At 50.2% G+C, this 24460-nt stretch overlaps 1 protein-coding gene and 1 pseudogene across 1 annotated transcript; both read left to right on the top strand.

Moving 5' to 3' along the window:
- Positions 1-345: 345 nt before the first annotated feature.
- LOC128588730 (maestro heat-like repeat-containing protein family member 1) lies at positions 346-24054 on the top strand. Its single transcript, XM_053595565.1, has 16 exons — positions 346-550; positions 1189-1232; positions 1900-2041; positions 2581-2633; positions 3290-3397; positions 5897-6013; positions 9974-10096; positions 10410-10562; positions 11291-11413; positions 12943-13215; positions 14745-14834; positions 20007-20111; positions 20865-21000; positions 21437-21534; positions 23507-23661; positions 23907-24054. Exons 1-16 carry the CDS (start codon positions 346-348, stop codon positions 24052-24054), a joined length of 2073 nt encoding a protein of 690 aa, XP_053451540.1.
- Positions 8559-9076, top strand: LOC128588327 (translationally-controlled tumor protein-like; annotated as a pseudogene).
- Positions 24055-24460: the final 406 nt, after the last annotated feature.

Below are 24460 nucleotides of genomic sequence, written 5' to 3'. Positions count from 1 at the left end.
CCAAGTGTTCCTGGGGGCTCCTGGGAGCTGACTGCTGAGCAGCGGGCACGTGGGCAAGAGGGCCCCTCCTCCCTGCAGCATCCCCATTCCCTCTCAGCAACTTCTGTCTCCAGATCTCTCACCTTTCCTCTGCCTCTGGAATGTTCTCCAGTGAACACAATTCAAATTTTGGGAAGGCCCTCTATCTTACTGAGTCCTTTCTGATGCCATTTTAACAAGGACTGTGGTGACATTTTACCAATATGGGTGACAGGAGAGAGAGGCTGAGACACAAACAAAGACAATGGGAAGGCCTGGGGGATAGCAGCCTTGTCCTCAGGCCCCGCTACAAAAGGCATCTATGCCATGGGTTGGAGGACAGGTGATAGGGCTGATGAGGGGTTGTCACTGAAGCCCTGGCATGTCCGCTTCCAGGTGCCCTTGCCTGAGCTGCTCAGCCTGATGTGTAAGCCCGACCACACCTCGGCCTTCGTGGTGCTGAGTGAGAGTGCCACGGAGGTGGCTCTGAGGGCCCAGGCCCAGGGCAAGGCCCCTGACATCCACCAAAGAAGTGAGTGCAGGGGGAGCATTCATGGGGTGGTGGCCTTTTAAGCTCCAGGCTCCAGGTATGGGGGTGAGCACAGTCTGAGACCTTGTGATGTATGGCCTGCGGGTCAGTGGTGTAGTGGGGCTAAAGACCACATCTGGTCCCAGATTGGGGAGGAAGATGGAAGGTTAGGGTCAAAGCCTGAGCCCATCTGCCCTCACCAGGGCTAGAAAGCAGCCTTGTCATGAAGACAGCAGCCACACACAAGGTCCTCTGCCCTTTGCTCCCCATTTCAAAGCCCAGAGCCCAGGGGTGGTAAACACACCGTCACGGGCACACGGACCTCCCTGTTCTTGTTCCTCCTCTGCCTCAGTTCCGCCTCACTCTTCACACACCCACCCTGACCTCTCATCCCGGGGGTTGACGGATGAGGTGAGGGTGTCCATTCCAACTTGGTGTTTGTTTATTCTATAAGCTGCAATGGCAGTGGTTTATGTTTTAGCCGGAGTGGATAAATCCCAGGCCCTGGCACAGCAGCGCCTTCTCCATCTTGCCTTTTCTCCTCCTTGGAAGTCCTGAGCTGGGGCTGTGGTGGGGGCCTGAAGGTGGCCCCAGAGCTTGCCCTGACACTTTCCTGTTCTTTTATCCTCTCTTTGTTGTAGCGTTTGAGCTCATCTCCCCACAGGGCCTCCTCATCCATCTTGCGGTAAGTGATGCCGGGATAGACATCTCCATCTGTCCGTCCAACTCCCGATCATTCCACATCAGCTGAGTCCTGCTCGTTACCCTGGGTGTAGAAGAAGGTGTTGGGGCAAGGACTTTCAAAGGGCTTGGAGGAAGGCACTGGGCACCAGGGTTGGACTGGGATCAGGGAGAAATGGGAGACTGGAAGCCTGGCCGTCTCCTGTGTGGCCTCCCTGTCAGCATCTCTGTAAACAAGTCCCCATGCCTTTCTGGACCTCCTTGTCCCAGCAAGTCCTTTTTCAGTTCCTGTCATAGACATTATGAGCACATGGACAGATCAGGCATAGACCACCCTTGTAAATGCCTATGAGGTGTCCTCAGTGTCAGTGAGGGAGGTGACCCTGGGGATGATCTCACCACCCAGAGTAAAGTGTGAAGAGCACACTCACAGAGGAACCCATGGGGGAAAGTGGAGTCTCAGCAGCACAAGGGGGGGCTGCCCAGGATCCCACAGCATGTATGGCATCACAGATGAGGTGGCACCTGAGGGCTTGTGAGGGAACATGTTCCACAGTGAAAAAGAACGGGAGGGCTGAGCGTCAGCTGCACCGCTCTGTGGGTTTGTTCTAATGTTCTTCATTCCTTCCCTCAAATTCCTCCCTCCACTCCTGTGTGCTGCTGTTTCCCAGCTGTGCGCCCTGAAGCCCTACAGGGGAAATGGGTTTGGAGTCAGCGCCCTGAGGCTCCTCCTCACCCTGAATACTGCCATGCACGAAAGCGTGGGCCCACTGTGGGAGAAGGAGATCCCCGAGATGCTGGAGATGCTGTATGGTGAGGGCATCCTGGCAGGTGGAGGGACAGAGCTGGGCAGTGGGGCCAACTCCAGAAGGGTGGGAGTGTCCCTAGGGTGGGAGTCCCGGGGTGGATGTCACAAGTTAGAGGGTGCAACTTACAGGGATGAGCAGCCCTGGGACCTGCCCTCTGTGCCTCTGGGTGCTGTCTGGATGGGGCCCGCCCTGAGCCCTGCAGTCACCTGGGCTCACATGCAGGCCAGAGCTCTGGGGCTCCAGAATTCTCAGACCACCTGCCGCTCCTTCCTGTGGGTGGAGGATCAGGGTGGAACGTGGGCCTCAGGACCAGACAGACCCAGCTAGGAATCCTCACTTGGACACCGGCCAGCTGTGTGTGTTTGGTCTATGATGGCTACTCAGGCCTGGAGCCTCTGAGCGGGGACTATAGTTCTGATGCAGAACTGTGGTGAGATCGAGATGAGACGCTGGACTCTCCGGCCCAGCCGAGTGTCCAGTGTGGGCTCTTTCCTTGCTGGGATCTCGGATCTGGTGGTCAGCGAGCTTTGTCTCCTGTCACAGAGCACACAGAGAGATGCCTTGATCAGGACGCGTGGGAGGCCAGGCTGCTCCAGGTGAGCTGCCCCCAAGACCAGTCACCCCCGACATGGCACCCTTTCTACAGTCCAGATGGAAGCGAGGCCCTGGGACCCCCAGTGGCAGAGGCCCCCATCAAGGGACCTCCCTGAGCCTAGGAACCTCACTCCGGGCACCCTGGGTTCCTGGTGCCTGCAGCACAGAGGAAAACTGTGGGAGGGCAAAGCCCTCTGATTCAAGCCTTAGTTGAAGGCTTAGGCTCTGCCCTCAACCTCAGCCCCCCTCCATGCTCTCGAGATCCCTCCTTCCACAGACAGGAAGGGAAGAACCTCCCCCCCCTTAGGGGTGTCCTTTGGCAAGCAGTTTTGCCCTTCCACATCTCAGCTTCCCCATTTGTAAAATGGGAATATTTACTCCCATCATCCAGAAGCAAACGGGAGAATAAGGGAGGAGCTTAAAAGGGAAAGGGTTGTTGGTCCACATCAGGTGACATTACCTTCCTTGTCACTGAGCTGTCATTCTCTGTCCTGACCAGCCCCTGTCCCCTGTGTATTTCAGCTCTGCCCCATTTCTGGAGCTCTTTGCTCCTCTTTACAGATAACAACCCTGCCACTCGCTAGTCTCATGTCCCACTTCTGTGGACAGAAAGCCCTCTGCTGTTGTGTGTGATCCCTTCTCCCTTCATCTTTCTCAGTTTTCCAGCCAGTCATTGCTGGCCATCGAGGATGTCCACTGGCTGGAGGAATTCACACTGGCCATCCTGGAGAGGATACAGGATGGCAGGGATGAGGAAGAGCAGAAGGTGGGTCTGAGCGTGTGGCTGGGGAGAAGGGATGTTGGAGTAGAGGGTAGTGGAGGGTGCTGGGGAGAAGGGCTTGGGATGTGATCATAAGGACAGGCCATGAGGGAGGAGCACACTAGTGTCCCTATACCATGAGGAATTGAGGGATGGGAGGACAGCGAGCTGGGAGGCTCACCAGGAACCAAAGTAAGATGGAGAGTGTCAGATGGGTGGTATTCAGGCTTCTTCAAGCACTCCCCATCTTTTATTCTAACTGGTTCCCCAACTAGCATGTAACAGAGGGAAGCTGGCACTTGGTTGCCATGAAAAGATTGTGGCCCAAGTCAGATCTGAGCAGGTTTGTTCCCACAGTATTCGAAGGCCTCCTTTGTCTTAGGCCTGTGCCTTGTGTCAGGGTCCAGAGCGGAGTCAGAAGCTTGGGAGCTTCTATCTCACAGCTCATGGGCTGAGGAGGGAAGGCCTGGGGCCCCTCCAGCTGCTTCATGTGCTCTGCATGGCAAGTGTCCTGATGTCTCAGTTCCCTCACTTGGGAAGAGAGAAAAATGGCCATACATCCCAAGGAAGCTAATGAGGATGGAACAGCAGGATCCCTGTGCGGGCACTTTGTAAACTCAGGAAGCTAAATGCACCTGTCACTGCTACTATCCTTATGTCAATGGTGAGAAAACAGAATCCAGGGGAAGTTAGTGTCTTGAGCAGGTGCGAGGTAGGACTGGCGCTTGAATCTGGCTTTCTCCTTTGCTAATCTTATTTATCAGTCACTGAGCAGCACTTTATCTGGGCTTAGGAAGAGGCTCCAGATCAGAGCCCTCCTTTCTGGGACTGGCTGTTTGCTCCTCAATCACAAACAAGTATGAATAAACACCTACTGTGTGCAGGGCTTTGTGGGGGTCTATTTGGAATACAAACTAAAGCAAGCAGGGATCCTCACCCACAACTCCGTGGTTGGAAATCTGCGCTGAACACCCACAGCTCAGCAGGCCCTGTGCTGGGCTCTGGGCATCACAAAAAGAGCAGACCCTGGCCTCGGGAGGCCCTTGTGTGCCTGAGGGAATAGATGAATTAAAGTCACAGGGAGCTGTCCCTTGCCTCTCCGTGGGGCTGGAGAGGGCAGCTTTCACAGAGGTGCTCATCCACCTTGGTTTATGCTCCTGGTGGAGCAGAAGATGCTCCTGGCTTTAGCCCTGAAACTCTAGTGTTCTGGGAAACTCCGACACCCAGGGCATGCTGGGGAGACGGATCCCCCTGGGCAGGAGTGAATCCATCTGGGATGACGAACAGTAAGTTGCCAGCCAAGCAGAGAAGTAATTGCTTTAGGTCAGATATTGTAGCATCAGAGACTGAGGTGGAGATGCGAGCACCCTCGGAGAAGCTGGAGTGTGAAGGACGCAGAGAAGGGGAGAAGCTCAGCCAGGCTGTGATCTGAGTCCAGGGGAGCGCTGCAGGTCAATTGCACCCCAGCCTCTCCTGACCTGAGCCTAGTGAGGGAGCTTTTATACCACCCTCACCCCGACCTGCCTGTCCCTGGTGTCCATGGTTGGTCTGGGGAAAGGAGGGGAGAGGGGGTAAATATAGCTCCCAGGCACGTCCAGACAAGGAGGCTGCGATGAAGCTGGGGCCGTGCTGGAGAAGACAGTAGCCAGCCAGAAGGAAGGGAGCCTTGGGCCTGGGCGTAGCACCAAGGGCGTCTGCCAGTGTGGGGCAAATGTATTCTCAGGGATTTGGGGGGTGAACGGAGAGCAAGCCAGACATCTGTCCACCCCTGGGATGTTTTTAGTGCTTCCTATGTCAGTCTTGTGCTAGGTGCCCAGGAGAAGCTACTCTGAGCTCTTTTCATCTTGGATGTGGGGGTGGGGAGAGCCAAGAACCCACCTGACAGGCACAGAAACAAGATCTCAGTGCCAGTGATGAGATCTGAGGGACAGAATAGTGTGGTGCACCCGAGAGTAACTTAGGAGCTCAGGGAAGGCTCACGAGGCAGCATCTAACCTGTGAGTGACACGGCATCTTGCAGAGTTCAGGGAGAGGGAATCACACGGAGAATTCAGGAAATGCTGGGCCCCAAGGTGCGAGCCTGGACCAGGAAATCCCCGGGTAGTAGGAGATAGGCAGGGCCCCAGCATCTCAGCAAGGACAGAGGCCATGTCACTGAGGGGATGGAGAGAGGAAGAGGAGAGAGATGTACCTGTGGTACCAGACAGTTCTGATTTTCACATTATGCAGATGTGAGGATCTATTTCTATTTATGGCAGGAAGTGGGCAGCGTATAGGTCAGGGAAGCTTCCTAAGGCTAGGAGGCCTCTCCCAAAGAGGCTGAGGAGGCAGGAATGCAGTGTTTCCCTCCCTTTGGAGTGAGCCCCTGCCCCGTCAGATTGTGCCTGAACCAGTCCTCTTAGAGACCAGGGTGCCTGGTTTAGAAGGGGATGCTGGGAAGGGCCCCCCTCAGCTTCCCCGGACTCACCGCACACTATGGCTGACCTTGCCCTCCCACCGTCCTAGGCTTTCCTGTACAGATTATTTGGCTTCACCCTGCGGACCTCAAGGAATCTGAAACTGGTACAGAAGATGCTGCCTGCCATGCTAAACACCTCCCAAGAGGAGCCGGAAGAGAGGGAGGTAAGGCGGAGGACCCTGGCAGAGGTGGACGCCATGAGTTTTAGAATCAGGATGGCCAAGTGGCCAAGAGCTGGAATCTGGCAAGCCAGAAGCCCTGGGTTGGAATCTCAGGTCTGCCACTTACTTGCCGTGCCTTGGGGGTGTTCCTGAACCCATGTGTGCCCCTGTTTCCTCCTCTGGGCCTTCGTCATAGAGTATTTTCTGCAAAGCTTTTTATTTCACTCTCAGAGGTAAAAGTTACAAAAAACAAAACCAAAAAACAGTACAAAGAATTTCTGTAGCCGTTCGCCAAATCATAACTTGTCCCATGAGTGCATCGTCCTTCTCTCTCTCCACTTGTGTTCCTGTTATTGTTTCTTTTATGACTTGATCCTGGAGGTTGCAGCCATGGAACTCATTTACCTCTAAATATGGCAGCAGGTATTTACAAAAAGTAAAGGTATTCTCTCTTATAACCTCTGGAAAGTGACTGAAATTGAGACATTAACATTGCTATGGCACCATTCTGGAATGTATAGAGCTGATTTGAAAATTCCCAAGTTTCCAAGCAATATTTTCTAGCACAAATGAAAAACTGCTTTCCCTGGTCCAGGATGTACTTTGCAATCCAACAGTGCATTCAGTTGTCCTTTCTCTTCAATCACTGTCAGCCTGGAGCAGTTCCTCAGTCTTCATCTTTTATGATCTTTCCATTTTCAAGTACCCACCATTTACTTTGTAGAACATTTCTTCTGGTGTGTCTCTTGGTTCCTCATGATTAGATTCACTTGTGTATTCTTGGTGGGAATACCGCAGATGATGTGGGTGTCCGAAGGCAGTTCAGAGGGTGACAAGTGTAAGGGGACTTAGAACAATACCCAGCACAGCCCTTGCTCAGTGTTGGCTGGGGGTGGAGTTGAGAGCAAGGCCCTCTTTCTTCCCTTCTCCAGGGTTCCCCAGAGAACCCTCTCTCTCCATAATGGCTATCATCAGCTTTGTCCTGAGCCCAGATAGCAGACAGTGTCACTGGGGAGACAAGTCATGGACAAGAAGAAAATCCGTCACTACACAAAAGTGTCTGACTGAAGGCTGCAGGACTGGGGTAGTGTTACTGAGACAAACAGCTTCTTGGGCAGGATCCAGCTAGTGTAGAAGAAGGAGGGAAACAGGTATTCTCACTTGTCAGTGACATTCCGGGCCAACACTGAAGAGCCATGACTTTTGGAATGGATCCGGAGAACACCCTAGTTCTGCGTGGACTGGAGTGCAGGCTTCTGAGCCAGGGAAGTCAAAGTGGCTCCTGTGCCATCATTTAAGGTCAGGGTGCACACAGGAATAAAGATATGAGGAACGAGGGAGTTGGGGATGGGTCCTGGGTTGCTGTGTTCTCAAGTGGAAGGACAATTGTTATCCTTCTCTGAGACAAAGAACACAGAGAGAATGGTGGGCAGGAAGATGATGCTGTTTTAGACTGTAGGGGTTGGGTGACACTGGGTGGAGATGTCCTTGTCACCTGGAGCTGAGATCAGCATGGATGTCCAGACTTGTGAACCATGATGTTTTCACTGGCTACAACATGGAGATGATGATATCTCCCCAAAGCCTTTTAGTGCAAGGATCAATGAGATAGCCTTTGTGAGGCTGGCACAGACCCAGCACTGATGGGGGAGCTATTGTGATGGTGACAACTGGAATAAGTGGAAACCCGCGGCTAAGGAAGGGCAGGAGAAGTCAGGGCAGAAAAGGGCCCTTTCCAACACTGTGCTGGTACTCACTTCTAACTAGGCAAAACCTTCCCCAGACCTACTGAAAGGCCAAAAGTCTCTTGGTCCCATGAGCACCTCTCCCTCTCCGTGAGGACATGTGTCCTGGGCCACTACTGCCATCCCCATTGTCCCCATGCTGCCTCCTCGTGGTGCAGAGGCTTCATGCAGCCTGTCAGCAGGAAGAACACAGTCTGGTTGCAAATACCTAGAGCCTGCGTCTCTGCCGTGGGCTTTCCTGTAGTACCACGCTCAGCTTCCCTGGTATGGGGCGCTCTAGACACAGACAGTGCAGACTAACAAGTCACCAGAGCCTGCCATGCATCGGGTTTGAGTTATAGACTGATCCAATCAGGGATTTGCGCGTCCCCACTGTCCTTTGTTCTTCTGGTTCCTGCTAAGTCACCTGTATGTTCCCACATTCACACTTGGAACCCCAACTTCAATCTGCCAGCACTGAGGACATTTTTACTGAGGTGTCCTCAGGACACACCTAGAACTCTCCCCCACTCCCCACCCCAAACAGGCCCCTTGTTCCACCTGCCCGAGTGGTCCGAGTCCTTGCTGATCTCTGTCCTCCGGGATCAGAAGCAGTAACTCTGTCTGGGAGCCTTCCCTTTGCCTCTCCTGAGCTCTGTCCTTTCGTCCACACAGTGCTGCAGAAAATGTGCCTCAGATTTGCTCTTCTGGGCCATTTCTGCCCACTCTCCTCTCCCCACTGCTGCTACAGCTCCACCTTGCTCACTCCAAGCTCCAGGCTCCTGCAAAGCTAGCACTGCAGCTTTCTTTCTTCAGCCACCATCATGATTATCTACGGGGACCTCATTAGCCACCATGAGATGTTCTCCGACATTTACAAGATCTGAGAGATCACGAATGGCCTATGCCTGGAGGTGGACGGGAAGATGGTCTGTAGGACAGAGGGTAACATTGAAGACTCGCTCATTGGTTGAAATACTTCCACTGAAGGACCTGAGTGCGAAGGTACTGAAAGCACAGTTACCACTGGTGTTGATATTGTCATGAACCATCACTTTAGGAAACCAGCTTCACAATAGAAGCCTACAAGCAGCACATCAAAGATTACATGAAGTCAATCAAAGGCAAACTTGAAGAACAGAGACCAGAAAGAGTAAAACCTTTTATGACAGGGGCTGTAGAACTAATCAAGCACTTCCTGGCTAATTTCAAAAACTACCAGTACTTTCTTGGTGAAAACATGAATCCAGATGGCGTGGTTGCTCTCCTGGACTCCCGTGAGCATGGTGTGACCCCATATGCGACTTTCTTTAAGGATGGTTTAGAAATGGAAAAATGTTAACAACTTTGGCAATTTCTTTGGATCTATCACCTGTCATAACTGGCTGCTGCTTGTCACCCACACAACACCAGGGCTTAAGACAAATGGCACTGATGTCATCCCGAGCTCTTCATTTATTTTGACCTTGATTTATTTGGAGTGGAGGCATTGTTTTTAAGGAAAAACATGTCATGTAGGTTGTTTAAAAATAAAATGCATTTAAACTCGTTCAAGAGAATGCCTTTTAGGTTAATACATGTTTAAACTAAATCTATCCTGTAGTGTTCATGGAGAAGCTAGAGACTGGTTGTAGGCCACTACTAGAAAGCATAAAAGACTGTCATCAGATAAATTCTACAGTGGAAATCTCTACCGAGACTGGAATATAAAGGAATCCAAAGTTTTAATTCTGAGTTACAGTAAAGGGAGAGACCATGCTCATAGCAGTGCCAACACTTGAAGTGGAGCCTTAACACATTTCATCACCTACAACGGAAGTAGTAACTGTGGCAGAAATTACCAAGAGAATAAAAAGAGACAAATTCAGTTGGAAAAAAATTTTTTTTGTTCTTCTCTCCCATTTCCACTTCGGACCCCTTCTCTGAATTCCTGGTGTACATACGAATTCTCTCCTCTGCAATGTGGGGTCCAGACTCCCAAGATCGTGCACATCTGTGACTCTGATTTTTTTTTTTAATCGTAGAAACTCCTAACACCTTTCAGAATCATTTGCTTTGTAAATTTCTCCTTACACAGATGTTTGCTTCTCCATCTGGATTTGAAAGAGTTGAGACCTCAGGGGCCAAAATCCCCTCTGTGTCCCTTTCCTCCCCTTCTTGTCTGGATCCCTGCCTCTGGAAGCACAGCAGGGGCTCAGCTCACCCTTAGCTGTGTCCTGACGGGCTTTCCTTGTTATAGGGCATCGCCAAGGCACTAGCTGTTGTGTCCCTGGAACACCTGACGGTGGTTCTGGATGAACTGGAAGTGTACGGCACTAAACTCACTGACAGGGACACGTCGTCCATCCTCAAACTGGCCAAGGTGACAGCATCCTGGGAGTGCAGCCAGCATTCCGCACAGGGCCTGAGGGCTCCCCTCACCACAGCCCCTGCACTTCTCTGAGGCGTTTGGCTACCCAGAATGCCCCCTCCCTCGGAATGAGTGCCCCTCCCCCGCTTTCCCTACTCCCTCATGCCTGTGCTTCAGCACACACCCCCACCCCACAAATCCTTCCCATCCACAACCCATCTTCCCTCCCAGGCCCTCTGGGCAGTCTTCTCCTTTCTGAGCCTCCAGGTCCCCCTCAGGGGAGGAGGATGAGGGAGGAGAAGGCAAGTCCCCTTTCCCCCTACAGGAGTATCAGCAAAGGGAGTGGGGGCTGGTCTGCCACACCATCTACCTAAGCTACGGCATGATGATGTCTGTGGCCAAGGACACCCTCTCCTGCCATGTGGACACCATCCTGGCCTTGGCCGTGCAGCATTACCAGGAGTGCATTGTGAAGAAGGTACTTCCTGCTCCCTCCGCCCACACTCCAGCCCCGCCTGTGCCCCTCTGCCCTCAATGGGAAGATGTGCGACCGAGAAGGGACCTCAGGGGGCAGGGCTGCCAGTCACCTCCTCTCCCACCTCAGTCCTCAGAGCCTCAGTCTTGCAGCTCTGAACCTCTAACTGGCCCCGGGGGTGCACTCATTTGAGGTCTGTTCAAAGTGTCTCCTTCCTCCTGGTTACTCATGCCCGCCCTTTGGGCTCCTAGGAAGGAAGGAGCTATGCCTAAATTCCCTAACTCATCCCCGGGGACAAGCACCAGGGGAGACAGAGGCAAACCCTAACACCTTTCCTGCCTCTGCTGCGTGTCCAGTGTGCCTGAGGGCAGGGGAGCTGCCCTTCCCATTCCCAGTCCACCTGCCACCCAGCTGGCCTGCTCAGGGCAGAATGTGCTCAGTGGAGAGGTGCTACCTTGAGAGACAAGGAGGCCAGATCCACCTTAATGCCAGAGCGCCATGAAGGGGGAGTTCCTGAGGGTACCAAAGAGATCGGTGGCCTGTTCCCCTACAGGGCTGCCATAGGCTGTCTCCATTTATAGCTATGCTCAGAGGGAAGATTTAGGGCTGTGGGCTAGGGAAGTCCTTGGGCTGCTCAGCTCCTCATTTTCCCAGATTGTATATGGGTGGACGTCCCTGGCCCCAGGGTCATTTTGGCCCTGGGAGGACTCTGAGCACACTCGTTGGTTCAGGACGAGGCTCTGAAACTTGAGTACCTGGATGCGCTGACCCAGATGACAAGCATCCTGAGCACCCATCCCATTCCCTTGCCATGCAAGTTTCCCCACAAACAGGACCTTGTGACCTCTATGGCGGTAAGCACCACTCGGGAGGCGGGGCAGAGAGCAGGGCGGAGGGAGGACGGTCCCCAGGGAAAGCCTCAGTAGGGTTCCTAGGCCAGGCCTGGAAGAGAGAAGCCCAGAGTTTCCAGCCTTTTGTTCCTACTGCCATCCTTCTTTTCCATGCTCCAGGTGGGGGTGAGTACTGTGGGGCGAGGCTGGGAGTGGGGGTGCTGCTCCGGTGAACCTGCTCATTGGAAGTCCCTGGAGGTTTCAGGTCTCACCTTCTAGTGAGCAGGGCCTGGGGTGGGAGGAGGGAGAGGAAGGTGAGATGAGCATGTTCATGGTCCTCCTGGTCTCTGGGGCGGGGTGTCACAGGCGCTAATCCGGGAGGAGCCACTGGACTGCATCTCTAGCTCCATTAGGCAGAAGGCAATGAACGTCATCTCTGACCTCAGGTAGCAACCTGCCACTGCTCTCTGCCTTCCCTGCTCTGGCTTGAGTTCTGACCTCTTCCCTGTTCCCTCTCCACCTCTCATCTTCTGCTTCACCTTTTTTTTTCCCATTATTATTTTATTAAATCATAGCTATGTACATTAATGCAATCATGGGGTACAATGTGCTGGGGTTTTTTTATTAAATCATAGCTGTGTACATTAGTATGATCATGGGGCACCGTACACTTGGTTCATAGACCGTTTGACACATTTTCATCACACTAGTTAACATAGCCTTCCTGGCATTTTCTTAGTTATTTTGCTAAGACCTTTACATTCCACATTTACTAAGATTCACATATACCCTTGTAAGATGCACCGCAGGTGTAATCCCATCAACCCCCCTCCCTTCACCTACCTCCCCCCTCCCTCCCCTCCCTTTCCCCCTTCCCCCTATTCTTAGGTTGTAACTGGGTTATAGCTTTCATGTGAAGGTCCTAAATTAGTTTCATAGTAAGGGTGAGTACATTGGGTACTTTTTCTTCCATTCTTGAGACACTTTACTAAGAAGAATATGTTCCAGCTCCATCCATATAAACATGAAAGAGGTAAAGTCAATGTGCTGTTTTTTTATACAATTTGAAATATTTTCATCAAACTGGTTAACATAGCCTTCACGGCCTTTTTCTAAGTTATTGTGTTAAGACATTTATATTCTACATTTAGTAAATTTCACATGTACCCTTGTAAGATGCACTGTATGTGTAGGAGAGTTCTCAGGCAGGAGTGGACAGCTAGCGGACACTGTCTGCCCTTTCTTAAGGGTTTGTGGGTGGGATGTCATGAGCACCCAGGGAGCCTGCCTCCCTCATGTCCTCAGGGCCTTGCCGCCACCTCTGCCCCAGGCTTCCTTCTGCTTCCAGAGCTGTCCCTGACTACACCCCACATGTCCATCTCTGTCCTCTGAATTCCCTCCAGACATCTGGACAACCAGAGAGCACTACATCACCCCAAGCCCTGGCGCCCTTGCCTGTAATCACTGTGCCTGCTCTCACTCCCTCGGTTCCTTTTTTCCAACCCCTGGTCCTTTTGCCTTGGGATGTTGTTTCCTCCCTTTTCCCCTTTCAGGTCCCCTTTTCTCTGGTGTCTCCCTGGTTCTTGCTCTACCTACTGCTCTGTCTCCACCATCTCTCTCTCTCTGTACCATCGGTCTTCCTTTCCCCAACTGTCCTGTCTGGCCACCGCTCTCTGCTCACACTGTGCTTCACTCTGGACCTTAGCAAGCTTGAACCAGCCTTGGAGTCGGATAGTATAGCAGAGCTCCTTCTCACATGCTGCGACAGTGTGCTCTGCCTTCCCCCCTCGGATGGCCTGCAGGAGGCGGCCTCGGATCCCACTGAGGTGAGGAGCTGTCTGATGGTCATTGCCTTGTTTTTGATCATTTATTTTTGAGAGGGTGTGAAGTAAAGGCTTGGCAGTTTTATGAGGCTCTTCTACCATCTTCAAAACAAAAAAATTTTTGTCCTTGTAGGAGGGAGGGGTTTGCTGAGTCAGGCAGCCAGAGTAGGCCATGAGGTTGACTATTGAATATTGAGGTTGAATATTCTGTCCCCTAAGTGGAAACTCAGTCCTTCCCTTTACAAATGTCAAATTGCAACCAGTCTGAAGGTTCAAACATGACTTTAATCTAGGCCCATGGTTACGTGACTTCAGGGAATCCCAGTAGTAGGAGGCCTGAGTCCATTTCCTATAGGGCCAAGAGATTTCCTTGTGGGAGGTGGAGGGATGGAGGGATTTAGGGTTTACTTTTGCATTCTTAGGCTTCATTCCTAGGAACCATTCCACCTTGTCTGTTCCTTTCGCTTGGCTGGATTTCCTTATTTTGTAGATACCATAGCGTCTAGAGCTTCACTAAGAATATTCATAAGCATTTTTTGAAACAGGGCCAGGCGTGGTAGCTCTTGTCTCTAATCCTAGCACTCTGGGAAGCAGAGGCCAGTGGATCCTTTGAGCTTACGAGTTGGAGACCAGCCTTAGCAAGAGGGAGACCCCATCTGTTAAAATAGCCATGTGTTGTGGAGGGTGCCTGAGTCCCAGCTACTTGGGGATCTGAGGCAAGAGGATCACTTGAGCCTAAGAGTTTGACTTTGCTGTGAGCTATCTTTCCAGGGCACCCTACTGAGGGTGACAAAGTGAGACTCTGTCTCAACAACAACAACAAAAAAACAAAATCAGCATTTTTTTAAACAATGTTTTTTACAATTTACTGAAATATTTCACTTCCTGGAGTCAGTAGGTCTGTTTGTCTTGGGCCTTCTTTCCATGGACTGGCAACGCTTCTTTGCCAGGTCACATTTCTTTATGTAATGAAGGAAAGACTACTCCATCTAGGGAGAGCTGAGGAGGTTTCCCCTGGCTTTGCCCCCTCACACATTCCTCAGTGAGGTACTGGCTGGTATTGCCGGCATTTGAACAGGGCCCATACCCTCTGGGCTGGGATACCCACTTCCCAAAGGAATGGCTTCAGTCTGAGGGTGGGTTCCATGGCAGTGCTTTACTCCACGGGAGCTGCCTTCCCTCCTCGGCAGTTTGAGGCCACTGCTGTCTTGCAGAAGCCCTTGCAGGCAGATCACCTGTTTTCTTTCTAAGGTTTTGTCCTAAAAGCAAAGACCTACTATTGCTGGGCAGGGCCCACATGGTTCTCATGAGGGTGAGAGGGGAAGGGCACTGTCCTGTGCCCTGCGGAAAGCAACAGAGGATTCATTCAGACCAGTGGAGGGCAAGTAGTTCCTGGAAATGCAAGGAAAACAGGAGCAGGAAGGAGTGAGGAGGCTGGAGGCGCTGGAGTGTGGAGCAGGGGTGTGGACCCCAGGGCAGGGGAAGGCTGGCTGCTGCTTCAGGCATCCTCTGAGTCCCTCTCTGCTCTTTAGGAACTGCTCAGGAGAAGCCTGCAATCTCTCCAGAGGCTCATGGTAGCACTCGTCACTGAGAGGCCCACTCAGATCCAGTCCTGCTTGGAGGTCAGTGGGAGGGACACTTGGAAGTTGGTGTACTGGATTCCTGGGACTCCCGTCACAATGCACCATACCTGGCTGGCTACAGCAACAGGAATGTAATTCTCCCAGACATAAAGGGAAATGTCCAAAAGCAAGGTGTTGGCAGGGTTAGCTCCCCCTGGAGGATCTGCAGGGAATCCTTTCTTCCCTTCCATGCCTCTCCCCTGGCTTCTGGTGGTTCCTGCCAATCCTTCATGTCCCTTTACTTGTGGACATGTCACTCTAATCTCTGCATCCATTTTCACAGGGCATATTCCAGTGTGTGTGTGTGTGTGTGTGTGTGTGTGTGTGTGTGTGTGTGTGTGTATCTCTGTGTGTGTGTTCTTTTCTTTATCAGGACAGTAATCATTGGATTAGGCAAGGCCCACCTAATCCAATATGAATTCACGTTAACTTTGTGTCATCCACAAAGACCCTATTTCCAGGCAGGACCACATCCTGAGGTTTGAGGTAGATGTGAATTTTGTCACCTCACTATATTTGGGAACAAAAACATCAAGGACAGTCAAAGAGGCAGAACTGAGGATGAGAGTTGTGTGCAGAGCTTTGAGGGAAGGTGATCAGGGCTGGGATCTGAACCTCTGTGGTCTTCTCCCTTGGAGGAGAAATGCTTGCTCTTCCTTCAGCCGGTGTTAAGGCCACCTCCTTCTGCTCAGCTGCCCTCTGCTCCTCAGACTAGTCACAGGTTAGCAGTACGGGCTATGCACTTCCCCTGCTGCCCGGCCTGCTTCCATCCTCAGTGCTGTAGCCAGGGGACTCATTTACAATCCCTGCACTTCACTCTTCTCTGGAGTGACGACAGTACCTGGCTCATGGACAGTTGGCTGATGACTGGGTGACAGAGTTTATAAAGTGCCTGACTGGAAGGGTAAGGCCCAGCTTTGAATCATTTGCCCATGACTAAACTGAGTTGCCTTTTATTATGGATTCAGTGACTTAAGCTTATATCAGTGTGATACTTTGGCCTTCTCTTGAGTATCCTGCTCCCCAGTTACCATATGAAGTTTCAGTTTTCTTTACACTTGTTGTGGTCATCAGGGGGAGAGATTCCTGAGCAGTTATAGTCCAAATATAATACTCAAAAAGTTAGTTGAGATACTTTTTTTCTCTTTGGTGATGGAATTAAATTGATATAATTTAGATTTATTTGTTAAGATTAAGGACTTCTGTTCTTTTCATTTAATTGATGATATTGATTATATCAGAATTTACATAATTAAAAAGAAGTTAAAACTATAAAGTCTTCTCAGAGCAGTCTTGTTCCCATCCATCCTCGCAAGCTCCTTCCCACTCACTGCCCAGAGATCACCATTCATACCGCGTTCGAGTTGCCCTTCCTGGTTCCACTGTAAAAGGGCAAATGTGTGTTCTGGTTTCAAATGTGTGTTCTGGTTTCTTCTTGTTTCTCTGTCCCTCCCACACAGTAGGCCGTGCCTGCTCTCCGGCCCTTGCTTTTTTCTGTCACCCTCACGAGTTCCCAGACACTTTCCTTACGATTCTGTGGTTGCATCTGCTATGTGGACGTACACATTTTACCGGTCACTCCCCTGTGGATAGACATGGGCTGTTTCCAATCATTTTGCTGCTAACTTAACTTCTCATTTTGAAACGATTTCATATCCACAGGGAGTTAACAATTTGAGGGTTAGTAGATACTGTTGCTTGTAAGCTCCACCAGCTTCCCCGCATGCTGACATCTTACATATACAACAACAGTACACTGTCACGGCCAGGGAAGTGGCTCTGGGCCCAGCTGTCAGACTACAGCTCTGACCCAGTTGTCACAGTTCTGATGTGCACTCCTCTGTGTGGGAGTGGGTTATATGCCATTTGACCCCAGTAGAGCATGGTGTCACCAGTGACACCACCATCGCTGATGTGGATCAGTTTGATCACCTTGCAGAACCCTTGTACTGCCCTTCGTAGTCACAGCAAAGTCCCTTCCTCTTTCCTGTGCCCTGGTTGCAACCATTCACCCCTTCTCCAGTTCTCTATTTTTGCCATTTTGGGGGGATATAATAGACCTGGAAACATACAGCACGTAACCTTTCAGAGACAGGCTCTTTTTCATGGGTCATGCTCTTAAAATGCCCCAATTTGTTACATGTTGCAAGCTTGGTTCCTTATATTCCTGAGCAGTTTGCACTGCAGGGATACACGGGAGTTGATCTCATCATGCACCCATTCAAAGACATTTGAGTGGCTCCCCAATTGCGGTGATTATGAAGGCTTTCATGAGAGAGCTTTTTGTGCAGATAAGTTTTAATTTTCTAGGTCAAATGCTGAAGAGTACAAATGCTGAGTCCTATGGAAGGTATATATTTAGTTTCATGAGAAATTGGCAAACCCTTTTTCAGAGTGGCTGCCCTGCGTTATCATCAGCAGCCACGCGTGAGGTGTCCAAGTTCTTTGCATTCTTGGCAGCATTTGGTGTTATTTTTTACTTTACCCTTTCTGACAGGTTGAGTGATAGCTCACTGTGGTTTTAATTTGTGTTTCTCTAATGGCTAATGGTATTGATTCTATTCTCATGGCACATTTGCTGTCCATGTGCTTTCTTTGCATGCTTTTAATTAGATTTGTTACGGTTTTGTTTTATGTAGCAAGATACGGCCTATTTTGGTGATTGTTCCATGTGCACTTTAAAAGAATGTGCCTTTTGCCTTCGTTTTGTGGAATATTCTGAAGTGCCAATGGGGGGTGGTGTTCAGTTCTGTGCTGTGGGCTTGCTGAATTTCTGCTACTTCTATTGCTTACTGAGGGAGGAGTTTGCAGTCTCCAGCTGTAACTTTGCATTCACCTGTTTTCCTTTGGTTCTGTGAGTTCTTGCCTCACTCATTCTGAAGCTCTGCTGTTAAGTGTGTACTCATTAGGATTGTTACATCTTCGTGGTAAACTGACCTTTTATAATCATGAAATATCCTCTTTATCTCTGATAATTGTCTTTGGGATGACTTCTACTTTTCTGTTGTTCTAGTTCCCTCTCCTTTTATTAGTGTGTGCCTGGTATATCTTTATCCGTTTTTTACTTTTAAGCTATAGCCAGCTGTATTTTTAAATCCATTCGAAGGCACATTATAAAAGATCCATGTTGACAATTGGTGTGTTTAGATCATTAATGTTTAAAGAAATTATCAATAAGCTTTTAAGTCTACCTTTTCATTACTTGTGTTCTGTTTGTTTCCTCTGATTTTCCTTTGTCTGTTTCCTCTTTCTTGTCTCCTTTGGGTTATTTTCTCATCTTAGTGTTACAATTTAATTTGCCTATTGTGCTTCTGATTGTGACCTCTCATATACTTGTCAGTGTTACTCTGGAGATTACTCCACACACACTTACGTTTTTCCAAGCCTACCTAGAATCCATATTTTACCCTCTCAAGTGGAATGCAGAGACTTGATCAGCCTGTAAAGCCCTTGATTCTTACCCTGTCTATATTGGAGTTGTTTCATGTGTTACATTTACCTACATTACAATCCCATCTGACAACTTCATAATGTTTCCTTTGAGCCAGCCAACATATGGTACACAGATGAATAGAAGAGGAGTCTATTATAGTTACCAGATATGGACACTTTCTGTGGATCTCCTTCAAACCTGATGTCTAAATTTCCTTCTGGTATCATGTTTCTTTCTTCAATCAGTTATTTTAGAGTCCCTAAATGTATTGTTTCTAACATTCCAGCCTTATTTTTTTTAATTTTTTGATCTAGAAAATCTCAAGCATCTACCAAAGAGGAGAGAATAGAGTCATAAACCTTCTGTACCACGTTCTAGCTTCAATCATCAGCTGTGACCCATCCATTTTATTTTATTTATACCCCTCACGTCCCCCAACTTCTTTACCCCTGATCTATTTTGAAGCTATTCCATATCATCTAATCCATAAACATTTTAGTATGTTTATCAAACATAAGGATTCTATTAAAATACATGTACATGCCTGTGCTGCCATTATTACATATAAAATGTAACTTTGACTTAATTTCTTCGTGTCATAAATATTCAGTGTTTACTTTGGCCTGATTGTCTCAGAAATATGTTTTTTAAAAAAAATACGTTCCCTTAGAATGCGGTTCTACTGCCGGTACGTACATTCCCATCCGTGGGGTTGCTGAAGACTTTTCAGCTAAGCATTGTCCTCTGTCACTTTCCTTGATATATATTTGTTGAAGAAACCAAGTCATTTCTTTTGTAAGTTCTGCTCATTGTGGGTTGCACTGAGTGTATTCTTTCTGGGTCATTTCACAAATTCCTCTGTCCAGTATTTCCTAGGTTATTAGATCTGGAGGTTGATCAGATTTAGAATTAATTTTTAGCAAGATTGCTTCCCAGGTGGTTCTGTCATATCATTTAAATTTAGAATGAATTAAAAACATTGACGGGTTTGAATTAAGGGAACTATTCTTGTCATTAATAGTTCCACTGTGTCATGTTTGGTCGGTGGGAACTTCTTCAAGTTGACCCCTGAGCCATTTCAGCATGACTCAAGGAATCTCCAAGAGCTTTCTTGTTTCCTAGTGGAAAATTTTGTGTACCTTTCCTCCCCTGGCTGGGACCCAACTGCTTTTTCAAGAGCCTATTGTTCCTTTCTGTGGAAAATGGCCTTTAGAACCCCAGTTTTGTCTTGGGTATTTCATCAGAGTCTGGCCCATAAGATCAAAGCTGCTACCAGAGCTCCTCCTGACTTCAGGAAGGGAGTTCTCCTTCATTTGTTTTCATGAGTGCAGCATCAGTATTCTCTGGGGTTGTTTGTGGACCCTTTCATCTGCTGCACTATAATAATTTCCTTTTCAATTATTAATTTCCTTTTGTATACCTGCATCCTTGTCAGATTAGTTGCTACAGGTTGACATGGAGTGATGTGTATTTGAAACAGTGGTATTTGGGGAGACTTATGCCTTGTGTTTTAGTAGGAATCATCCATAAGTATAGTGTAGAGATTTCTATCTCCTACAGAAGGGGAAAATCGGGGGCTGAGAAAACAAAGGCTTCTGGTGACAGACCCTCCAGGTCAAAGAAATCCTGCTCTCAGAAGTGTGACCCTGACACTTTGCAGAAGCCACACTCAAGGTTACCTTCCCGCCCTCTGAGGTGCATCTGATTGAGCTGCTCCTTTTCTCTCTCTCTCCCACCAGCTCCTCGAGATGTGGCTAAATTCTCAGAAGGACCATGAGCGGGAACGGGCCGTGTCATGTGCTTCTTACGTTCTCAGCTTTACTGTAAAAATGAATAACTTCGAAGTGAGTGGTTATCTGCCCCAGAGCCTGAGCCCTGGCACCAGCAACATTATCATATCTGTCACCTGGCCTTGGCCCCTCAGTCTCACCTTCTGCCCCCCTGTCCCATGCTATGTGTCCTCCTGTGGATTCCATCATGTTCTCTCCTCCTTTCCCTCTGCCTCCCCTACCTTCTACTTGGTCTCTTTGTACATCCCTAAATTCAGTTTCATCCCACATGCTTCAGTCTCCATTCACTTCAACAAGCAGGCACTGGACACCCACCTTGGCCTGGCACCCTGCTAAGGGCACTAATGGATATGTAGATGACCAGAAGAGTTCCGCCAATGCCATGATGAATGCCCAACCCCAGTGTGCTGGGAAGAATACACAAAAACACAGAAACAAATGGTCGCAAGTGGGGGAATCTGGGCAAACTGCGTAGAGCAAACTTGTGAATACAGTTGACACTTTGTTATTACCCAGTTCTTTTTTTACTTCAGAATGGGAAGAGGTGCATAGGGAAACAACCCAGGCATTTGAGCTGGGCTTGAAGCATGAGTGGGGTGTCAAGAGGTAGAGAGGGGACACAGTCAGGACCTTCCCCAGATATGCTGGCATCTTTGCTTTGAAGCCACACCTCACCTCATTCCTTCCCTATTCACCGCTCCTAGTCTCACTCTGGCACACGGGGCACCTACTCCACATTTTTTCTTTGTGACAGCCCACCCAGAAGTGTGGCTGGGATAATATGGGACTTCCGGCTTTCCTCCCCAGGGGGAAATTCAGTTCACCCGACTAGGGCACCTGGTGAGGATGCTGGCCATACACTGCCAGGACCCCGTGGACAGCGTCTGCATCTTGTCTGCCGAAGCCGTCTACAGCCTCTACTGTGTCCTCCTGCTGCAGAAGAGTATGCTCGACCTTCTCTCCTCCCTCCCCTCCAGCCTCCCCACATTCTCTGATCCAGAAGAGTGAGGGCCTAGAAGTTACCTGAGCACTTCATTTCCATGGAGGGACCTGCCCCTAAATACCTGCAATAACCCCCCTGGGACAGAATACCTGCTCAGGAAAGAGTTCTTTTGAATCAGCTCCTCCCCATCTGACTGAGCCTCAGACTCTACCTAGTTCTGTCTCTGCTCTGAGCGAGGCAACGGGACGGCCCTAGACAAGAGCCCTCAGCTTCCTTATGCTGACTGTGCTCCACCCCTGGCCACCCCCACCTCTCTCCAAGATGGCTTAGCTCAGTAGGTGCTTTGGGCTAGGCCAAAGTCCCATGAAAGGTGGGAGAGGGTGACCTAAGAAGCCTTCTGACCATGTGAGGGGTGGGCTTGGGGTCTTTGTTTCAGAGATGTCAAGGAAATCAGAAAAGCACTTGGAAGAAGAGGCCAAGAGAGAAGCCTACAGTGCCAACACCTTCTATAAAAACACCTTTCAAATTGGCAGGGTGAGGGCGTGGGGCCAGAGTCATAGGGGGAGAGCTGGGGCCTCTCATTCACATAATGTTCTTACCACCTCACTTGGGACTCTCATATCCCACCTGCCTTCCCTCTCCATGACTGGCATGAAGGTTTTCTTTGCGGGACTGTCCCTGAGTGAAGAAAGGCCCAGTCCTGGGGCTCCCACATGCTCTCCTGTGCATATCCCAATCCTGATCCTTCCTAGTGATTCAGTCCACTGGAAGCATTGGTGCTTCCAGAGTGACATGGATGCCAACTCCTGCCACAGAAGGATGGCACTAAGGACCCCAGCCCCTCTCTCCCACTGCTCTGTCTCTGCAGCCTCTCACCTCTGAGTCCCACATTACCCCTGAGGTCAGTGTTTCTGACTCCCACCCCCAAAGACTCTGGCTCTAGTGACAGTGTCTTCTGGGAGCTCAACAGCCAGCACAGGCCTCGGACAGAAGTGCATCTTGCTCCAGAGAAGGGCTCTCCCTCATTCCCTTCCCAGGAAGGGTGGTCTGGGCCATGTGAGGCAGGGTCCCAGGTGCGTCAAGACTGATGGCCCCTCTTGTAGGCATTTGGAGGGTGCTTGACCCAATCCCAGCTCTGCGACTTGGTGCTGGAGGCCATGGAGGGCCTGAACAACAGCAAGGCCAAGTTTTCTCTGGCTGCTGCCCAGCTGATGAGTGCTGTCATCAAAGAGTGGGGCAGAAATTTGATAAAGGTAAGTGTGGCACTGTGGCAGAAGCTCTGCCCCATAAATCAGGAGCCCTGGGCTCTCTCCTGGCTCCACTTAGTACTAACCAGAAAGAGGGCCTCAGGAAGTCCCTTCTCTGTTGGCCTCAATTTATTGATCTATAAAATGTAGGCTTGGAATCAATTTTTCTCTGTGGTCCCACTGAGCTATAACATGTGTAGTCCTGAGCTCAAAAGTGCCTATTGTTGGGGACATTCCCCTGGTACCCTGGGGGTGTCAGGAGCTTAGACTGTGGACGGCAAATCAACAAGCTTATGAAGTGGTCATTACCTTTTGTTTGAAAACAACTTTAAAATGGGCTTACCTAGGCCACCCTTCTGAGTGGGCACTGTCCCTTTTATAGGCTGGTGCATGGGCTCTCTCTACCCCTCCTCCTCTCCCTGAGTCTACCGACACCTGTTGTCCTCACTCATTTATGTGACTTGTCTGGCCAGGGTCACAACACTGGAAGGATGCTCTGAGGCCATCTTTGAAGCTACATTTGAATAGGCTTCCCAGACCCTATGTATTAGTGCTGTGAGGGCCAGGACAGAGCCTGGGAGCCTCCACCCCCAAACCAGTTCATCCTGTAGTTGCGAGGGTTGAAAATGGTTTAAAAGTTAATCTCATGCCTGACACAATGGCTCACGTCGGTAATCTCAGCACTTGGCGAGGCTGAAGGGAGAGGATCCCTTAAGCTCAGAAGTTCAAGACAAGCCTGAGCAACACTGAGACCCCATCTCTACTAAAAAGAGAAAAAATTAGCCGAGCATTTTGGTGGGTCCCTGAAGTCCCAGCTACTCATGATCCTGAGACAGGAAGATTACTTGAGCCCAGAAGTTTACAATTGCATTGAGCTATGATAATGCCACTGTGCTCTAGAAGGGGTGACAGAGCAAGTCAATGCATGAAAAAATAAAGAAAAGGAAATTTGCTTGAAGGTGGAAGGAGAACCCCTGATGTGTCTGCAGGGCTTTTGCTTTTCCTCTGGAGTAACCTGGCAGCTCTTCCCCAAAGTTTGGGGCCATGGGAAGGTACTTTTCTACAGTGAGCCTTGTCACCAGCTTCTAGAGTGCCTTCTGTGGGCCGTGCTGGTCTGGCCTCTGGCCCCCAGAACTCTGCCTTGAAAAGGGAGCCACTGGTAGGATTGCAAATTGGCCCCTTGAGTTTGGAACTTGGTAGAGGACGAAGGTAGGAAGGTCACAGGGAAGGAACCCTGAGGACTTCTGTCTGTCCCGCAGGTGGAGGAAATAGCGGAGGGAATCCTCCAGTGGCTCAGCAGGAGTCTGAAGCCCGGCACGAAGGAGGAGACCCTGCAGGCCATGTGCTCCCTGGCAGGAAGCAACACCTGCTCTGTCGTCCCCATGCTGCTCAGCAAGCCCCTGCCCTGGGACAGGTACCTCTGCCCTGGCCCAGGGCACCTTTTACAGCCCAGGAAGGCCCCTGTGCCTGGCCCCCAGCCCAGATGAAAATTGCTTTGCAAGAACATGGTCCCTCCCTCCCTTCTCTCTGGTCTCAGCAAGTCACATTTCCATGTCCTCTGGCTGGTTCCTTTCTGCTCTCACTCCTTAGTACCTGCGAACTGGCTCTTCATGGGCCTGAGACCAGAGTGCATGACACTGCTGTCCCTGGGTCTTGCAGCACCACTCTGGCCCTGTGGAAGGCATTTGGCCCCCAGCGAGACACAGCTCTCAATGTCCTGCAGCTGCTCACTGACTTCCTGGAAATAAGCCACTACAGAGAAGACACAGGGGAGATGGACACCCAGCCTGTGGTGGTCAGCACATGAGGGGGCTGGCATGTCCTATTGAGGAGCCGATTTGTGAATGAAAGAGCTTGACCTCAGGGGTGAAGTAGGCCCTGGGAGGGACAAAGAGGAGAGTGTTCAGCCTGCATACTGAGTGCGCACCTCACAGTGCACTTTGCCCTCCTTTCAGCACTTGTGGGTGTAAGAGTGTGTGGTGGAAAAAGGGCAGGGCCAGCCCCACTGCAGGAAAAGGACACTGATAGGGCGCACCTGCTTGTGCTGTCTCACCATTCTGGGTTGGCAGCATCTGACGGAAGCCTGAGGGTGTGACATGGGGCACAGAGGAGGAGAAGGCTGGGCGGCCTGGAGGTTGTGTGCTCAGATTGCCAGAAACCATTCTCTGCTGATCAGTTGGAGCCACTTTCCTTTCCATGTTTAATGTCAAGTG

This window comes from Nycticebus coucang, chromosome 6 (assembly GCF_027406575.1).
Source record: "Nycticebus coucang isolate mNycCou1 chromosome 6, mNycCou1.pri, whole genome shotgun sequence".
Lineage (NCBI taxonomy): Eukaryota > Metazoa > Chordata > Mammalia > Primates > Lorisidae > Nycticebus > Nycticebus coucang.
Note: the sequence above shows the minus strand (reverse complement) of the source record. Positions and strands in the feature narration are given on the sequence as shown.

Bases quoted from the DNA above. Each gene is read 5' to 3' on its own strand.
- LOC128588730 (XM_053595565.1), top strand. From the start codon at position 346: ATGGGTTGGAGGACAGGTGATAGGGCTGATGAGGGGTTGTCACTGAAG. The intron at 551-1,188 runs GTGAGTGCAGGG...TCTTTGTTGTAG, and splicing joins CCCTGACATCCACCAAAGAA to CGTTTGAGCTCATCTCCCCA. The intron at 10,097-10,409 runs GTGACAGCATCC...TTCCCCCTACAG, and splicing joins CCATCCTCAAACTGGCCAAG to GAGTATCAGCAAAGGGAGTG.